Here is an 18,559-nt window from a genome sequence, read left to right on the forward strand (position 1 = left end):
CCTGAACAAATTATTAAGAAGTTTTTAACATGTACTGAGTCCTCGTGCATCATGTGCCAGTGTACCCGAAGTGATGAAGGCTTTCTGAGGTGGTACAAGTATTAGGAAGGCCAATGGAAAATGGATGAGACGAAGTCTCTTGCTCTTTGATTAGAACAGTGTAGAGACTGTAATTTATTTGTTAGAAACTACAGCGTATGTACTTCTTCTTTACATGTTGTTTTACTTGTATATAATATCTACATTATATGTTCTTGAATAGGCATATATAGAATTGGTCCATTGGGTTTTAGGTTTTCATCCTCCTAACACTTTTGTCTTAGCTCGTCAACATTGTAATACTTGTGTGACGATCTTCTCCCATTAGAAAAGCATCTTCTGTTTGCATGATTTTGTACATATGGTCAAATTTCACTTCTTGTTGCTCTAAGTTGATCTTCTATTGTTGATCAATACACAATCAGGTGTTTTATCTGTCATTTACATTGTTAGAATTAAATTACAAGGATTTCTCTATTTTTGATTTATCATATTTATATATCTACATTTTTTCTACCTTGAATTGGAAATACTATTTGCGATTCATGTTATATTATCTAAGGAATTGTTATTGCTTATGTTATTGAATTTGAAATTCTATTGGTTCTGTAAACGTTAGTGTCAAATTCATTTATATTGTGAGATTAAGTATTTGATAGTGAGGTTTTGAAGGAATATTTCATTTTCCTTCCTTTATAGTTTTATATTAAGTCGCACTGATATTACTCGGCTAAAATGGTAATAGTAAAGTTTCACAGTGCGCTGTCATTTTGGCTTTGTAAAATTCGCAAGCAATGAAAAATTTGTCGTTTAAAATGTTGTTGATATTTAATTACTTGAAGTAAATTTTGGGATTTAGGGTTTTCTATGTCAGTTCCAGCATTAAGAGCATTTGTCCTAGTTTGTTTGTTGCATTTTCTACATCCGTGTTTTATCGTTAATTGAAACAGAGATAAGTAAGTACATTTTCTTTAGTTATAGTGACAATGTCATTTTTTATTTTACATTGGTCTAATTAATTTGTCATCGATTTTAACTTTGATTAAAGTGCATGTTATTCTTACATAGCTCTGAGATTCATTATTATTGTTATAAGAAGTTGTTCTTAGATAGTTGTGCTGATAATTTATTGTATTCGCGTTGTTTTATTTGTTTCTTTGGCAGTTGTGTTGCAGATTATTCTGTCGGTCTTTTTACTACTTAAATGGGTGTGTTTTTTTATTAGGATTTTGTTTGTTCTGCTTGGGTTATTTATCTGTTGTTCTAGTAGTCGTGTTGCAGATTATCTCGTTAGTAAATCTACTGCTAAAGTTGGTGTTTTTCTCATTACGATTCTATTTATTATCTTATTGTGTTCAGTATATATTGTAATACTGTCATTGTTTTATGAATCCATGTTATGAAATGCCAGTGGTATGTTATCTTGTTGTGTTTAGTATATATTGTAATACTGTAATTTGTTTTGATTGTAGTAATGTCTCAAAAAAACTTGATGAAATTTATTCGAAGACTTGATTTTGAAGTACTATATAGAGTAGCATCAAGCAGTGATTCCAAGTCAGAATCGTTAATGCCTTTACAGACTTCTGTTTTACCTGCATCATCTCCAATCTTGTGAAACCTGATTTTGGTTCCTGCCATGTTAAACTAACTGAAGAAGAAGATAATCAGTCAAAAAAAATTCCATTACATCAATTAGTGAAACGGCAGAATATTTTTCAGCAACAGGGTCCAAATATGAACTCTGAATGAAAATGGAAAAATCTTTGTAAAGAAAATCTAGACAGAAAAACTTTCGGTCTAGGGAAAGAGGTAATGTTTTTTCACTGTATCATGTGAATATATACTTATGGCATGATAATGTTAAGGTGGTTTCATTGTTTTTGAAATAAGCTTATGAAGGTTTATTAGAAATCAGAGAATGCTGGCTTGTTTCAGAAGACGTGGTCGCAGATTTGACAAAACAAAATGAAGATGTGATTGCCAAGGTTCGCAGATTGAAAGAACAGTTGAAAATATCAGAGGATACGTTTGAAAAGGTCAAAAGCAAATTGAAACAATGTGAAGAATCATTTAGAAATGCTGAAGAGTCTTTTGCAAATGAGCGGTAGCAAAAGGAAGTCTTTAAAAAGAAAAGTTATGAATTGTCTAAAGAAAATAATAAGATTAAATCTTTAATTGCTGAGAATGATAAAGAAGAGGCTTATGATTCGGTGTCAGATATGTTTTTGACCACCAGAAAAGCTTTTGTCAAAGAATTTAAGTACAAATTCCCAAATGAAGATTCTAGTTTTTTAGAGACAATTGTGTTGAAAAATGAGGAGATGCCGTCTAATTTTGATTATATTGATTGCAATGCTGTTGTACCTTTCTTTGGTCCACTTAATGGCACTTCTGTAAATATTTAAACCGTTTGTTAAGCATTTTCACTGTATTCTGTCAAAATTTCACTCACAGGTGTTTATAATCGTGTTATTGTCATGGACATAGATGTATTCAGTTGATGCTAATTTTTGTGCACGCGAAAAAAATCTCCAGTTTATGTAATGTTATTTATGTAAATATTTAAACTTTTAATTGCAATATTAATGTTAAATATCTTGGTGACACTTGTAACACGATGGTTTATAGATCAGTTGCATGTGTAAAAAATATGTATTTATAACAGATAATACATTCAATGTAGTGTTCTGATGTGTATTTTCTACAACATGCAATGGATAGCAAGTTACTAGTCGCTCAAGTAATAGAGTGATGAGTGAGTATCGTTCCCACGAGGATTGGTTGCTAAGCACTAAGTTTCCTTCTGTTCTCAAGTTGGATCAATCGAATTCTTTTGGATTAATGAGATCAATTTAACCTAAAACTGAAACAAAATTTACTAAACTAAGAATTAACTATGAATGCAAGCTGTAAAACACAGATAAAATCAATTCAAACAAAACGGGTAGGGTTTTTACTTCATTCGGACTTATGGGTTAAATCTAAAGAATTAAGCTAAATTCATATTCACATGCATTGATTGTAAATCGAACTCTCTAAAGTGTCAAACATACCTTCTCAGGCTATGTTTTCCTACTCTTCCCTATTAACCTTCCGCACCCAACAAATTGAAAGTTAACAAATCTAAGCTCATTAAGACAAGAGTCCTAAAATGATTTCATTGGTTCTTGAATCTATCTCTAGCATCCAATACTACAATGGTGATTACCCAAGAAGCCTAACATGATTCATTTCTCAATCTCATCATGTTCATCACATATAAACAGTAAATTCAAAGTAAACACACAATCAAAATAAAATCATATGAAAAGAACACAATCAATTATTTAACCCATGAAATCTGAATTACAATCAAAACCCTAACCCAAAATGGGTTAGTTCATGGCTAAATCAACAATACAAATGAAATAAACGAAAATACCAAAGTTCAACATAATGAAATAAGATAAAAGACAAGAAATCTCCCCAAATAACAAATCCACTAGTTCAATCCCGAATCTTCCCTCTCTTTAGATCTAAATTCGCTCAAAATGAATCAAAGAAAATGTAAAAAAAAAACTGCTAACCCTACTCGAAGACCACCCCTGGAAAAAAGACTAAGTTTTTCTTTTATACTTCTCCCAAAATCCTAAGAAAAACGCTAAAAGATAAAACTGTGCATTTTACAAAATTGAAAAAAATGCAGACTTCACCACGGCGAAGAAGGAATCTCGCTACGGCGAAGCTTCCTGAAGAATTCTGAATTGACAGAATTGCCCTCCGCTTGCTTTTTTGCTTGAATCTTCGATCTTAGGTGCTCTCCCTTGGGAACAAGCTTCATCATGCATGACTCTGCTTCAGAACTCTCCCAATTTCTGAGATCCGCTCACTTCTGAGTCCAGAAACTCCAAATTTGTCTTTATTCGCTCAAAATGTCCATTTCAACCTGAAACACGAAATGTAAGGAATTAAGTAGCAATTCAGGCAAAAATGAACTAAGAAGTATCTACAATCCGGCCTAAAAGCTTAAATAGACTAGTATAATCCTCGGATTATCAAATACCCCCAAGCTAGAACTATGCTCGTCCCCAACCATCAGGTACAAAACAAGAAAAAATAAAAACACAAACGTTCAAAAACACAAAATAGCAAGTGACAAAAATTAAATAAGAGAAACAAAAGACTCGACTCACAAAACAACTACCTAGAATTTATACCAATCTCAAAAGTTGTTGCAAAATTATTAAAAGAAAAATGTTTAACACTCCAAGAAGTTATAAGTTGCATCAACTTTCTTTCTCAACTGGTCCCCCGAGTAGGTAATCCCCACTTCAATCCACCTTCTAACTTCCTGAATTATTTTATGCAGGAATGCAAAGTTTATCAAATGGTGGCAGACTCCATAAGCCTAAATATAGAACTACTTTCCACTAATGAGGACTAGACACAGATAAGAATCAGCAGGTCTTTATAAGCTTGTAACGCTAGGCTCGGGAAGTGGGTTCCAAGAAAAAGGATAGGGAATACAAAGTAAGAGAACTCGGTTTTCCTCATGCAAACACTCAAATCAAATCGAACTCCACTTCTTCTCAACCACCAATCAACGTCTCCGCTAATGTACAACCCTCAAACTTGTATCTTTCTTATTTCTGATACCAAAAATGTGTCGGGAAGTGTGTCTAAGGTGTACGTGGCATTGTTAAACCCGAGGTTGCCAAGTACTGCTAGGCAGTTTTTAAGGCGGTTACTGGTTTCCAGCCGAGATACCCTTAAACTTGGCACAATTTTTTTTTTTTTTTTGACAAATAATATGAATTGAATTGAGGTGAACTACCTCTTTTATTTGTATTGCCCTTCTCACAACCCCCAAACTATTCTTTTAGTTTATTCGCACAACTCTTTCGATTCTTTGTGTTTGCATTCGGATTGAATTCTCCTAAGGGTACAACAGAGTGTTTAAGGTATAAGGATCGGACAATTTTTGGTTAGCCAAGAAAGATAAAGCAATAATGATCAAAACAGCTCAAATGGGTGACTAGGGACAATTTCATTCATAGGTTGGCTAGAAAGGCTCAAACGTTCCAAAAGAATGCCTAAATCATCTCCTCAACCATGTCTAATCTTAGAATTTCGCCTCAAGCACTTCTCTACTAGGTTCTAGAGTTCACCAACATTATCAAACTTTACCTAAGTACATAAAATGAATCTAAGCATGCCGAAAAAAATGAAAATGGTGGTTGAACCACTCAACAAACCTCAATCAAAATTCAGTCAATAAACCTAAACTTGAAGCAATGCTTAACATTTCTCAACAATAAAAATGCACAAATCTAATTCTCATTATTGATTTCTACAATTCATCATCGGCAAAAACAATCAAACTAAAGAAAAATAACGGAAGTTCAAAAATTCCTAATTTTCCTACCCCCAAACAAAAGATGACATTGTCCCCAATGTCCCATTATGCATCAATTAGGAATGGAAAATCAAAAATAACAAAGGTACGAGAAAGTTCCCTGGTTAATCCGTGAAGTGTCGCTCCACATTGCACACCCGGTCCTTGACTTTTTCATCACCCAACATCTGTCAAATCAATTGAAGCTATGGTGTCCATTGTGTTAGCAAAAATTCACAAACTAAATTGAAAATATTACATCCTAATCTCATCCTTGCAATAACTACAAATTAAAAGAAAATGAAACAACTAAAAAAACTACACAAATCCAAAACAAAAATAAGAACTGAGTTTAATGTTTGAAATGAAAAACCAATTCAACTAAACAAATTAAAATAAAGACAACAACACAGGTGTTCCGGTGCTCATTCTTCGCCTCCCTCGTCTTCCTCTTCTTCCGCTTCTGATTGGGAGCCCATCCACTCATCTGAATCCCAGTCGGCCCATTGGAATCCTGAAGTGTCAACGTTGAGCTTGTTAAAGCTACTCTTCTGCATCTCATACATCATCTGGGTCTGCTCAACCAACCAATCCTAACGTTTTGCCATATGTTTCATCATACCCATCATCTACTACATCATCTCTTTCTGTGTAGCTGTGGAGCTGGAGGATGTGGCAGGGCCTTGTGTGGTTCTCGACCGTTTTGTCCCTACTCTTGATTGCTCAACTGCTGGACGTTCAAGATGCTCTTGATAAAAATCTGAGTCTAGGATTGGGGCAGCATGAATACGTTGTTCATCATCATTAACCTTGACTCCAGCTTGAATGCACAAAGCTGTAATGAGATGCAGAAAAGCGTAACTTGTTCGCCCTGGTTTGGAGGCATGCTGAATACTATTCCATATAATATCTCCCACATCAATACTCTTTCCTGTGGCAATAGAATAAAGCAATACTGCCTTCTCTTTAGTTACTGTGCTATAGTGCATTTCTGGCATCATCTTCGCACTAACATAATACTGCCACAATCGAGCCATCGGTGTCAAATCGGTTCCCTTGAGGGTTTTCTTTTGTTTCTTCGACACTGCCCAAGTTGCACCCGGTTTTGCAATAACCGGAAGAATGATGTTATCCTCATAACTGGACGTCCTAAACCTTGCGTAATCATCCTGGAAAATCCTAGGCAGTTTATAAAACTCAGTCATCACCTTTTCTAAAAATGGCACATCAATCCCTCTCACAAATGCAGTACCCTCTTCACAATCCGAGAGGTTGGCATAAAACTCCCTCACAAGCGGCTCTACAACTGGTTGTGTAGGAGCACTTATAAACAATTCCCACTTTCTCCCTCGACTCCAGTCCAAGGCCTGACTCGCCGTCAATCCGCGCTCAGGAACAAAGCCCTTATCCTTTCTTTTGATAGCCCTTTCATATCTTTTCTGGGCCTCCTCACTCACGAAGCGGTCATCAACTTTCTTTCCTTTTCTCTTGCCCTTGTATTGATGCTTGGCTTTGATCGGCATTTTCTCTAAACTTATAGTTCATCTCAAAAATGCACCCCAATAATTCAAGCCTATGTGTCCTACAACAACCAATTCAATCCTGCAACAGCTGACAATACTTCCAAAAATTCGCACTTCAACCCCCAAACTACAATTTTTTCAAATTCAACCAAACACTTCAAATATTCAAAACCCACAACCTAAATATCACCAAATGCACAATCAACCCTTCCTCAAACAAAATCGAAACTCACAATCACCATAAATTTCACAATTCAACCATGACCAATTTTTTTCAGATCTACAAATTAAAACTCGAAATTGTGCGATAAAAAGCTTAGGAAACTTGAGATCTTACCAATATGAAGGAATATTCGACACCAATTTAGCCAGCATCAGCCCAGATTGGAAAGCCCCAAATTTCTTGACCTAAAAATTTTGTGAAATTTTCACAAAATTTGTTGTTGAAATGGGTTGTTTTGGTGTTTAGGAGGGTTAAGGAGTAAGAAATTTGGTTGGGAAAACACTGGGAATGCAATGGATTGAAGTTGGAAAATTTTTCTCTCAAGTGGATGTGAAAAGTTGCGTGAAGAATGAAAGAAGAAAGTTGGGTATTTATAAAAAAGGGTCGTCGTCGTGGCGAAGAACAAGCTTTGCCGCGGCGAAGTTCTTCATTCAAGAACCCTAATTGAAACCCAAGGTTTCGCCTTTTTCTTCGCCGAGGCGAAAACAGAAAATGGCAACTCGCCTCGGCGAATAAAAATCTTCGCCGTGGCGAAAATGTCTTTGAAAAATTTCGTCCCACCTGCTTCGCCGCGGCGAAGACAATTTCTTCGCCGAGGCAAAAACTTACAGTAGCTGCACACTTTTTCCGGTTTCTTCCCCACGGCCTAGCAAAGTTTGGGACTTTTCAAAATTCATTTTCCTACAAAATGCTTCGCCGCGGCGAAGAAAACTTCTTCGCCTCGGCGAAGTCTGGAGTATTTTTATTCCTTTCCTTAGCTACAAACTTCACCTAAAACACCCAAAAAACACACAAATAAAAAATCCTTCAAACTCATAAGAAGTTCAAACACAACAAAATGAAAAAAAAAATATTAAAAACACTTGGGTTGCCTCCCAAAAAGCGCTTGTTTATAGTCGATAGCTCGACTATCTCAACTTTCAAGCCGGAATGTCAAGCCGAATTAGGATGGATTTGCGACTCAGCATCCCATCTATGTATGGCTTCAGTCTCTGTCCATTGACCGTAAAGGTGCCATTTTCTTCATGTGTAACTTCCATTGCTTCGGATGAGTGAATTCTTGTAATCGTGAACGGTCTGAACCATCTAGACTTAAGTTTTTCGGGAAAAAGCCTAAGTTTAGAATTGAACAACAACACCTTCTGTCCTACTTCAAAGTTCTTCTTCTGGATATGCTTGTCATGCCACCTTTTTGTCTTCTCCTTGTAAATCCGAGCATTCTCATATGCTTCGAGACAGAACTCATCGAGTTCATTCAAAGTCAACATCCTTTCTTCCCCAGCAGCTTTCAAGTCCATGTTTAGCTGCTTGACAGCCTAGTATGCTTTATGCTCGAGTTCTACTGGCAAGTGACACGTTTTCCCATAAACCATCCTAAATGGAGACATACCAATAGGAGTCTTAAATGCAATTCTGTAGGCCCATAATGCATCATCTAGTTTCCTTGACCAATCCTTCCTAGATGCATTAACTGTCTTTTCTAAAATTCCGTTAAGTTCTCTGTTAGACAGTTCCACTTGCCCGCTCGTTTGTGGATGGTAGGTTGTTGCAACTCTATGTGTCACTCCGTACTTACCCAACAGTGAATCCAATTGCCTATTGTAAAAGTGGGATCCTCCATCACTAATAATTGCCCGTGGTACCCCAAACCTTGAGAAAATGTTCTTTCTCACAAACTTAACCACAACCCTTGCATCATTAGTCGGCAATGCAACTGCTTCAACCCACTTCAACATGTAATCCACCGTTACCAATATATATATGTTCCCAAAAGAACTTGGGAAGGGACCCATGAAGTCAATCCCCCATAAATCAAAAAGCTCAACCACCAGGATGTTGTTCAACGGCATCTCATCTCTTTTTGAAATATTACCCATCCGTTGACATTGGTCACACTCTTGAATCATCCAGAAAGAATCCTTAAAGAGGGTTGGCCAATAAAACCCCGATTGTAGAACCTTGGCTGCTGTCCTAGCTCCTCCAAAATGGCCACTTACTTCCCTCTCGTGACAATGCCGTAGAATGATTTCCATCTCCTTCTCCAGGACACATCTTCGTATCATTTGATCAGCACAGTGTCTGTATAGAAATGGCTCTTCCCAAAAGTAGTACTTCAAATCTGAGAAGAATTTTCTCTTTTGTTGGTACATCATACCACTTGGGAGCACCCTTGATAACAAATAATTTGCAAAATCTACATACCATGGTGCTTCATCTACTCTCATCAACTTCTCATCCGGAAAGGTTTCTCCAATTGGGATTTCCTCCTCATCTCCCTGAATTGGTCTCTCAATTCTCGAAAAGTGATCCGCCATAATGTTTTCCGACCCTTTCTTGTCTCGTATCTCTAACTCAAACTCTTGCAGTAGTAGGATCCATCTAATCAGCCGAGGTTTCACTTCTTGCTTTGCCAATAGGTGCTTGAGTGATGAATGGTCCATGTAGACGATCACCTTTGCACCTAACAAATATGAACGAAACTTCTCAAAAGGAAACACCACAGCCAACAATTCTTTTTCAGTGGTGGTGTAATTCAATTGTGCATCAATGAGTGTTTTGCTAGCATACTGAATTACATGCAACACTTTGTTTTTTCCTCTGTCCTAAAACTACCCCTAAAGCAAAATCACTAGCATCACACATTAATTCAAATGGCAATCCCCAATCGGGAACTGTAATAATAGGTGCAGATACTAATAATTTTTTCAGAGTTAGAAAGGCATGCATGCATTCATCATTAAAGTCAAAAACAACATCTTTATTCAACAAATTGCACAGGGGTTTAGAAATCTTAGAAAAATCCTTGATGAAGCATCTGTAAAACCTCGCATGCCCCAAGAAACTTTGGACCGCTTTGACATTTGATGGTGGTGGCAGCTTCTCAATCACTTCTATCTTTGCTCGATCTACTTCTATTCCTTCCTTTGAGATCCTATGACCGAGCACTATTCCCTTATTGACTATGAAATGACACTTCTCCCAATTTAGCAGCAAGTTCGTCTCCTTACATCGCTGCAAAACAAGAGAAAGATTAGTTAAACAACTATCAAAAGATGAACCAAAAACTGAGAAGTCATCCATGAAGACTTCTATAAACCGTTCCACCATGTCTCCAAAGATTGAAATCATGCATCTCTGGAATGTTGCTGGTGCATTGCATAACCCAAAAGGCATCCTTCGGTAAGCAAAGGTGTCATTGGGGCAAGTGAAGGTTGTTTTCTTTTGATCCTTAGGAGTAATGGCAATTTGGTTGTATCCTGAATACCCATCCAAGAAACAATAATAGGCATGTCCTGCCAACCTCTCCAACATCTGATCGATGAAAGGTAGTGGAAAATGATCCTTCCTTGTCACCTCATTCAATTTTCGGTAATCAATGCACACTCTCCAGCCCGTCACCGTCCTAGTTGGTATCAGTTCGTTACTCTCATTCCTTACTATCGTGATACCTCCTTTCTTCGGAACCACTTGTACCGGGCTCACCCATAGGCTGTCGGAAATAGGATAAATGATCCCCACATCTAGTAGTTTCACCACCTCCTTTCTCACCGCTTCCTTCATCGAAGGGTTCAATCTCCGCTGTGGTTACACCCTAGGCTTAATATCATCCTCCATAAGTATCTTATGCATGCAAAATGATGGTGAGATGCCTCTAATGTCTGAAATAGTCCATCCAATTGCTAGTCTATGTTCCCTCAACACCCTAATCAACCGCTCTTCCTCCAATTTACTCAATCCTGAACTAATGATCACTTGGAAGGTTTCTGAGTCCCCAAGATATACATATTTGAGGTGGGAAGGTAAAGGTTTCAACTCAAGCTTTGGAGGTTCTTCATTTTTTTTCCTTTTCCTTCTTTTTTTCAAAATCAAACTCCTCAAATTCTAAATCTTGATTCTCATCAATCGGTTGAAGTGCTTCTAACAACCTAGCACATTCATTACTCACCAAATCATCCACCTCTATTGTTCTGGATTTGGCTATACACGCTTCTAGAGGTAATTGTGGGGTGTTTTCTTCAATAGATTCCACAACCAATTTATCCACCATATCGACACTAAAACATGAATCCGATTCGGATGGAAACTTCATCGTCTCAAAGACATTGAAAGTTACTGTTTCATCTTGAACTCTCAACAGTAGCTTTCCTTCTAGCACATCTATTAGTGCTCTCCCCGTGGCCAAGAATGGTCGGCCCAAAATAAGAGGAATTTCCTTATCCTCTTCCATATCCAGAACCACAAAATTAGCTGGAAAAATTATCTTATCGACCTTCACCAACACATCCTCCACTATCCCCCTCGGATGTTTTATGGACCTATCCGCTAATTGCAACGACATGGTCATTGGCTTCACTTCACCAATTCCCAATATCTTGAAAACAAAAAAGGGCATTAAATTAATACTAGCTCCTAAATCACATAAAACACGATCAAACATAATATCTCCTATGATGTAAGGAATAGTAAAACTCCCTGGATCTTTGAGCTTTGGGGGTAACTTCTTCTGGAGAATGGCACTGCACTCCTCCGTAAGCATCACCATTTCCTCATCTTCTAACTTCCTTTTGTTCGATAGGATTTCCTTAAGGAACTTCGTGTAGCTCGGCATCTGCTGCAATGCATCTGCTACAATGCATCTGCAAAAGGAATGTTAATATGCAATTTTTAAAAAATTTCAATAAATTTTAAAAACTGCTTATCTTGATTTTTTTTCTTCAATCTCTGAGGAAAAGGCATGGGTGGAGTGTGTGTGCCAACTCTAGTGGTATCTTAGGGAATGGCAATTTTTCCTTTTTCTTTTGCCTTTCATCCTTCTTTTTGTTCTCTTCCTCCAAACCGCTTGGTTTCTCATCAACTACAATCTCTTCATCAACTTCCTCTTTAGATTCTTCCTTTTCAGATTCTTTCTTTCCAGCTTGATCAACCTCTTCCAAAACTGTCCCACTCCTTAAAATTATAGCATTTGCTTGCTCACGTGGGTTAGTCACTGTATTGCTTGGTAAGGAACCCTGCGGTCTCTCATTTAGCTTCTCGGCCAATTGGCCCATCTGCACCTCAAGATTCCGAATGGACGCCCCTTGATTTCTGAAATTCGTCCTCATCTCATTCATAAATCCCGTGGTCTCCTACATAAATTTCCTAAACATGTCCTCCAACTTTATCACTCTTGGATCTCTTGGTTGATTATTCACCCCTGGTTAGTTATTCGGCAAAGTCCTTCGGTTCCATTGATTATTTTGCTAGTTCTGATTGCCCCAAGCCAGATTTGGATGATTTCTCCACCCCGGATTGTATGTGTTGGAGTACGGGTTGTTTGGTTGCCTCTGATTTCCTGCCAAGTAGTTCACTTGCTCCGCTAATGAAGATGACGAAGCAAATGTGTTCCCCACTTGACACTCGCTGCTCACATGGTTTCCTGCACAAAAATCACAAGTTAGTTGAGGTGCTTGAATAGAGTTTACCTACATACTTCCCAACTGTTTCTGAAGTGTCGTGAGTTGGGCTAAGATGGCTGTGAAGGCATCAACTTCATGAAGACCCGTAGATTTTCTTGGTATTGCTCTCTCATTTGGTCTTTGATAGTTGTTGCTTGCCAAAACCTCAAGCAACTCATAAGCCTCCTCTGGTGTCTTATTTTGCAAAGATCCTCCCGATGCTGCATCCACCATAGTTTGCACGTTACCCATCAGTCTATTATAGAAAGTTTGGACTTGAAGCCAAACTGGCAACCCATGGTGTGGACATTTCCTCATCAATTCCTTATACCTCTCCTAAGCTTCATACAATGACTCAAATTCATCTTGCAGAAATGATGTGATATCATTTCTCAGTTTTGCTGATTTAGCTGGAGGGAAAAACTTGGTCAGGAACTTCTGTGCTAGATCATTCCAAGTTGTGATAGTCCACGGTGGTAGTGACATTAACCACCCCTTTGCTTTATCCCTTACTGAGAATGGGAATAACCGCAACCTAATGGCATCATCTGACACTCCATTCGACTTGAAGGTGTCACAAATTTCAAAGAAGTTCGCAATATGCTAATTTGGATCTTCCTTCAAATCACCATTAAACCTTACCGGCTGCTGGATCATCTGAATGATTGCTGGCTTAATCTCAAAGTTGTTGGCTTGGACCGTAGGCCTAGTAATACTTGACCCACTGCCATTAACCTTGGGAACTGAGAATTCCCTTAGTGTCCTGTTTTCTGGTTCTGCCATTTCAATAACTATTTCTTCTGTTTCAACCACTAAATCCTCTCTTTCTCTTCTCTCTCTATTAAGTCGTCTGGCGGTTCTCTCAATCTCAAGATCAACAAGAACCACTAGTTGACGTCTTGCTCTTCGCATAAACTGCACGAAAAAAAATGAAGGAAAGTGAGATCACAAACCAACTGAAAATTAAAAACGAGAATAAAACAGATAATGATAAAAACAAAAATAAAAACTCAAATCTAGCTAACTATAGAAAAACTCAATGTTAACTTAAAACTCAATCCCCGGCAACGGCGCCAAAAACTTGATGCATATTTTCTACAACATGCAATGGATAGCAAGTATACTAGTCGCTCAAGTAATAGAGTGATGAGTGAGTATCGTTCCCACGAAGATTGGTTGCTAAGCACTAAGTTTCCTTCTGTTCTCAAGTTGGATCAATCGAATTCTTTTGGATTAATGGGAGCAATTTAACCTAAAACTGAAACAAAATTTACTAAACTAAGAATTAACTATGAATGCAAGCTGTAAAACACAGATAAAATCAATTCAAACAAACGGGTAGGGTTTTGACTTCATTCAGACTCTATGGGTTAAACCTAAAGAATTAAGCTAAATTCATATTCACATGCATTGATTGTAAATCGAACTCTTTAAAGTCTCAAACATACCTTCTCAGGCTATGTTTTCCTACTCTTCCCTATTAACCTTCCGCACCCAACAAATTGAAAGTTAATAAATCTAAGCTTATTAAGCACAAGAGTCCTAAAATGATTTCATTGGTTCTTGAATCTATCTCTAGCATCCAATACTACAATGGTGATTACCCAAGAAGCCTAACATGATTCATTTCTCAATCTCATCATGTTCATCACATATAAACAGTAAATTCAAAGTAAACACACAATCAAAATAAAATCATATGAAAAGAACACAATCAATTATTTAACCCATGAAAATCTAAATTACAATCAAAATCCTAACCCAAAATGGGTTAGTTCATGGCTAAATCAACAATACAAATGAAATAAACGAAAATACCAAAGTTCAACATAATGAAAATAAGATAAAAGACAAGAAATCTCCCCAAATAACGAATCCACTAGTTCAATCCCGAATCTTCCCTCTCTTTAGATCTAAATTCGCTCAAAATGAATCAAAGAAAATGTAAAAAAAAACTAGCTAACCCTACTCGAAGACCACCCCTGGAAAAAAGACTTAGTTTTTCTTTTATACTTCTCCCAAAATCATAAGAAAAGCGCTAAAAGATAAAATTGTGCATTTTACAAAACTGAAAAAAATGTAGAAGCTTCCTAAAGAATTCTGAATTGACAGAATTGCCCTCCGCTTGCTTCTTTGCTTGAATCTTCAATCTTAGGTGCTCTCCCTTGGGAACAAGCTTCATCGTGCTTGACTCTGCTTCAGAACTCTCCCAATTTCCGAGATCCGCTCACTTCTGAGTCCAGAAACTCCAAATCTGTCTTTATTCACTCAAAATGTCCATTTCAACCTGAAACACGAAATGTAAGGAATTAAGTAGCAATTCAGGCAAAAATGAACTAAGAAGTATCTACAATCCGGCCTAAAAGCTTCAATAAACTAGTATAATCCTCGGATTATCATGTTCATCATATCTGACAATAATAATATAAAACATATAAATATATTTGTATCAAGTAAGTTATATTACTGTATTTATTTAAACATCTAATGTGACCTTTTCATATTTATATAAATATGTTTAATTTTTCACATCAATCCCTCATAAACAATGTCTTATATTATATACAATGTATCAATCCTTTCTGTTATAAACAATGATTCATATAATATAGAACATATTAATCCCTACAGTTAAAGACTTCTTTGAAAACAATATTTATCAATGTCTCTGCCGATTCATCTTTTTGCAGGGCTAGCAGAATCTTGATACCTTGTCTTAAAGTTACTCTTGATAGTGCCACATACAATTGACCATGTGTAAAGACTTGATGGTGCATATACAATCCTACTGTTTTGAGTGATTGACCTTGGCTTTTGTTTATTGTCATACAGAAGTTAACTGTCATAAGTAACTGTCTTCTCTTCAACCTGAAAGGCCACTTAATATCTGCATTTGACATTATTATTCTGGGAATTGTGAAAATATCCCCAATGTTTGACCCGGTGATAATCGTTGCTTGTATGGACCACTTTCCTAAATGGGTTATGATCAATCTTCGTTCAATTGCAAAGACCATTAGATTGATTCAAATTACGCAGAAACATAATTGGAATGCCAATTTTCAATGCAATTCATGTTTGGGCATGCCGGAGCACATCAGAGAATTAAGAAATTTGGTAGGGTAGAGAATGTCATCATTGTTTGAGACATTTGTTGATTTGCAAGTGTTGTCCGAGTTGAAATACATCTTTCCATCTGTTGGCAGACTCTGGGTGATATAGTCATTCAATCTATGTACTGTCTCATTTTTGGGTGTCAATATTGCTTTCTCTCTCTCTCTCTCTCTCTCTCTCTCTCTCTCTCTCTCTCTCTCTCTCTCTCTCTCATATAATCAATATTATTTATCTAAACAGATAAATCCGGAAAAAAAATGTTCATAATCGTTTCTTCATGACTGGCATGTTGATCAATTTTCAAGTTTTCAAGTATTTGGATGTAACTTTCATCTTCTGCAACGTCCCTTCCTTCTCTGATATTAAGTAATATTTGTCAAAAGCCTTCAAGTTATCCAATTTTTTTAGGTTCACCAAGTTGTCTTCAACCTCATGTTCTCTGTAAGTGTTAACACGGTTACATGTTTCCAAAGGGAAGATGACGATAAACAGGCCTCTATTACGTCATGTTTTTTCCCTTTTGGTATAACTGGTAGAATCTGTCTGAAATCACCACCCAGGGCAACGGTGAGGCCTCCAAATATTCTATCTATGTTTGATTGATTTTTTTTAGACAAAATATCTTTCAGAGTTCTATCAAGAGCTTCAAAGTAGTACATGTTTGCCATGGGTGCTTCATCCCAAATGATCAAAGCTGTTTGTGCAAGTAGTTTTGCCAATTGTGTCCTCTTTTTGATATCACATGTACTTTCCTCGGTGATATCTAAAGGAATTCGAAAACATGAATGTGTTGTTCTTCCACCAGATAACAGAAATGCAGCAATTCTTGATGTAGCTACAGGCAGTACAATTTTACCCTAAGATCTTAATTTTGCCATGATTGTTGACCATAGGAAGGTTTTGCCTATTCCACCATGTCTGTAAACAAAAAATGGTGCTCCACTTTGGTTGTTGACAGAATTAAGGATCGAATCATATACATGTCTCTGGCCATTGTTGAGAAATCATTGTAAATTGTTTTCATATTGTCGATATCATAATTAATTCTTCAGCAATTAATCTATTCTGTGAATTCTCAAAAACGGAACAATCCGGAATTGGCATTCTAGGGAAACTTGTCAAGGATTTTCCTCCCTTTTTCATGAGCTCATCAATCTCGAACAATGCATAATTATGAATCTATTCCTCTGTACATCTCAATTCTATCATCCGCATTTTCTGTTTAAGACTGTAGGGAATGTCTTCAGATAGGCGTTCTGCATTTGCTCTCCATAAGTCTCTTGGACTAACCACTTTATTATATACAAGAATAGTTACAAAGAGTTGTCTTAATTGTCTTCCAGTAGCCCACGTTGATGCTTCGTCTAAGCAATCATTCCACTCTTTATCATCATCGAGAAATCCTAATGCATAACATGCATCTTTGAATGTAGGGAATATTTCTTCCGTTGATAGTTCGAATATCTTCAAATGATGTTGCTCCTTTTACTAAATTCAGGAGCATTCGCAAATAATATTTCTCACCACTACCTGGAAATACAAAATACACCTTGCCAATACACCTTGATCTTTGTCGTGGGGACCATTGTCTTTCTGTATCCTTCCAAACCCATTCGCTCTAAAAATTAGGATAAGTCAATGATCTTGCAGAATGGTATCATTGATTACATTTCATCCATTCAGTCAATTTCGTTTGCGTAACAACCTTGCTTTCCAAAAGATGAACCAAACACTTACTTGGATCGAAAACAATTGTTTGTTCGTTCTCTAAGTGGAATGGCAAACTTTCAACATCTAGCTCTCTGCAATACATGTCAAACTTAAATATCTTCCAACAAGCTTCCATAGAAGAGATATAACTGTAATGTTTTTGATTGAATTACTTAATGTCGTATTTATAACAAATATCAACGAACAATATAAAAACATTATATTTGACATATTTTGTACATACTTGTAGTCCAGATATGCCTTTATTTCATCTTTGTCCTGTAAAATCTCGCATTGATTTTTCTGTTGACCCTTGTTTGTAATTTCCATAGAAACTCTCATTTTGTCCGACCCTTTGTTGACATACTTGAATAGATACTTGATTGATCTATGTTGATTACATATCTCAATATTTATGTGAGCATCAAACTTAACCAAAAGATTCTTATTATAAGAAACAAGAAAATAGTTATCCAATTCGATACCCTTTTTCTCAACAAATGCTCCATTATTCCGTCTTTTATACATTGGGTATCTGTTGTCATCCACAGATGTTTCATTGACAAATTTCTTCGGAAAATGTTTTTTACATCTTCCTCTCTCCATACATGGTGAATTCTTGTTAACATCACCACATGGACCATGGATCATGTGATTCTCCATAGCTTCAAAGGCAAAACCATCAGTTTCCTTATTTGGAATTTCAGCAAAACCTATTTCATCTATTTTGGATACCGAAGGATTCTTATATTGGGAATGTAGAAAAACCAATATATGAGCATGGGGGAGGCCTCTCTTTTGGAACTCGATAAAGTAGATAACTGACAGAAACAATTATAACGTGTTCAGCAATAGTTGGTATAACATAATTTAATATCATAAATTATCAATGTACTACAATTAGTTAAAAAAAAAAAGTAGAAATATTATTCGTTGGAATACTTACTTGCCACTATTTCACCAAAATATTCACCTTTTTTTTATATCTCGCATTAGCTCAAGCAATTTGATCTCAAAAACTCTGCAAACTGCAGTTATTCTACTTTCTTGATCACATTATCCAATACAATTCTATAGATATTATATCTCCGGCCACTTGGGACTACAAGTGAACGTCAGAAAAATATTTGGATATCCA

The 18,559-nt window shown here is 36.7% G+C and overlaps 1 protein-coding gene and 1 non-coding gene across 2 annotated transcripts; one reads left to right on the forward strand and one right to left on the reverse strand.

Moving 5' to 3' along the window:
• Nucleotides 1-12,889: 12,889 nt before the first annotated feature.
• LOC116116958 lies at nucleotides 12,890-12,996 on the forward strand. The gene has a single exon (XR_004125905.1). It is a non-coding gene; the product is annotated as a small nucleolar RNA R71 (small nucleolar RNA).
• Nucleotides 12,997-16,121: 3,125 nt separating this feature from the next.
• LOC116116952 lies at nucleotides 16,122-17,763 on the reverse strand. Its single transcript, XM_031402987.1, has 3 exons — nucleotides 17,666-17,763; nucleotides 17,449-17,570; nucleotides 16,122-16,546 (listed from the first exon to the last, which is right to left on the reverse strand). Exons 1-3 carry the CDS (start codon nucleotides 17,761-17,763, stop codon nucleotides 16,122-16,124), a joined length of 645 nt encoding a protein of 214 aa, XP_031258847.1.
• Nucleotides 17,764-18,559: the final 796 nt, after the last annotated feature.

The sequence above is a fragment of the Pistacia vera genome, unplaced genomic scaffold (genome assembly GCF_008641045.1).
Source record: "Pistacia vera cultivar Batoury unplaced genomic scaffold, PisVer_v2 Contig790, whole genome shotgun sequence".
Classification (NCBI taxonomy): domain Eukaryota; kingdom Viridiplantae; phylum Streptophyta; class Magnoliopsida; order Sapindales; family Anacardiaceae; genus Pistacia; species Pistacia vera.

Excerpts from the sequence above, each read along its gene's own strand:
- LOC116116952 (XM_031402987.1), bottom strand. The coding sequence starts at position 17,763 with ATGAGAGTTTCTATGGAAATTACAAACAAGGGTCAACAGAAAAATCAA. Across the intron at positions 17,571-17,665 it reads AAGGCATATCTGGACTACAA|TTATATCTCTTCTATGGAAG; the intron begins GTATGTACAAAA and ends AAAACATTACAG. Across the intron at positions 16,547-17,448 it reads AACAATTGTTTTCGATCCAA|CTACATCAAGAATTGCTGCA; the intron begins GTAAGTGTTTGG and ends TACTGCCTGTAG.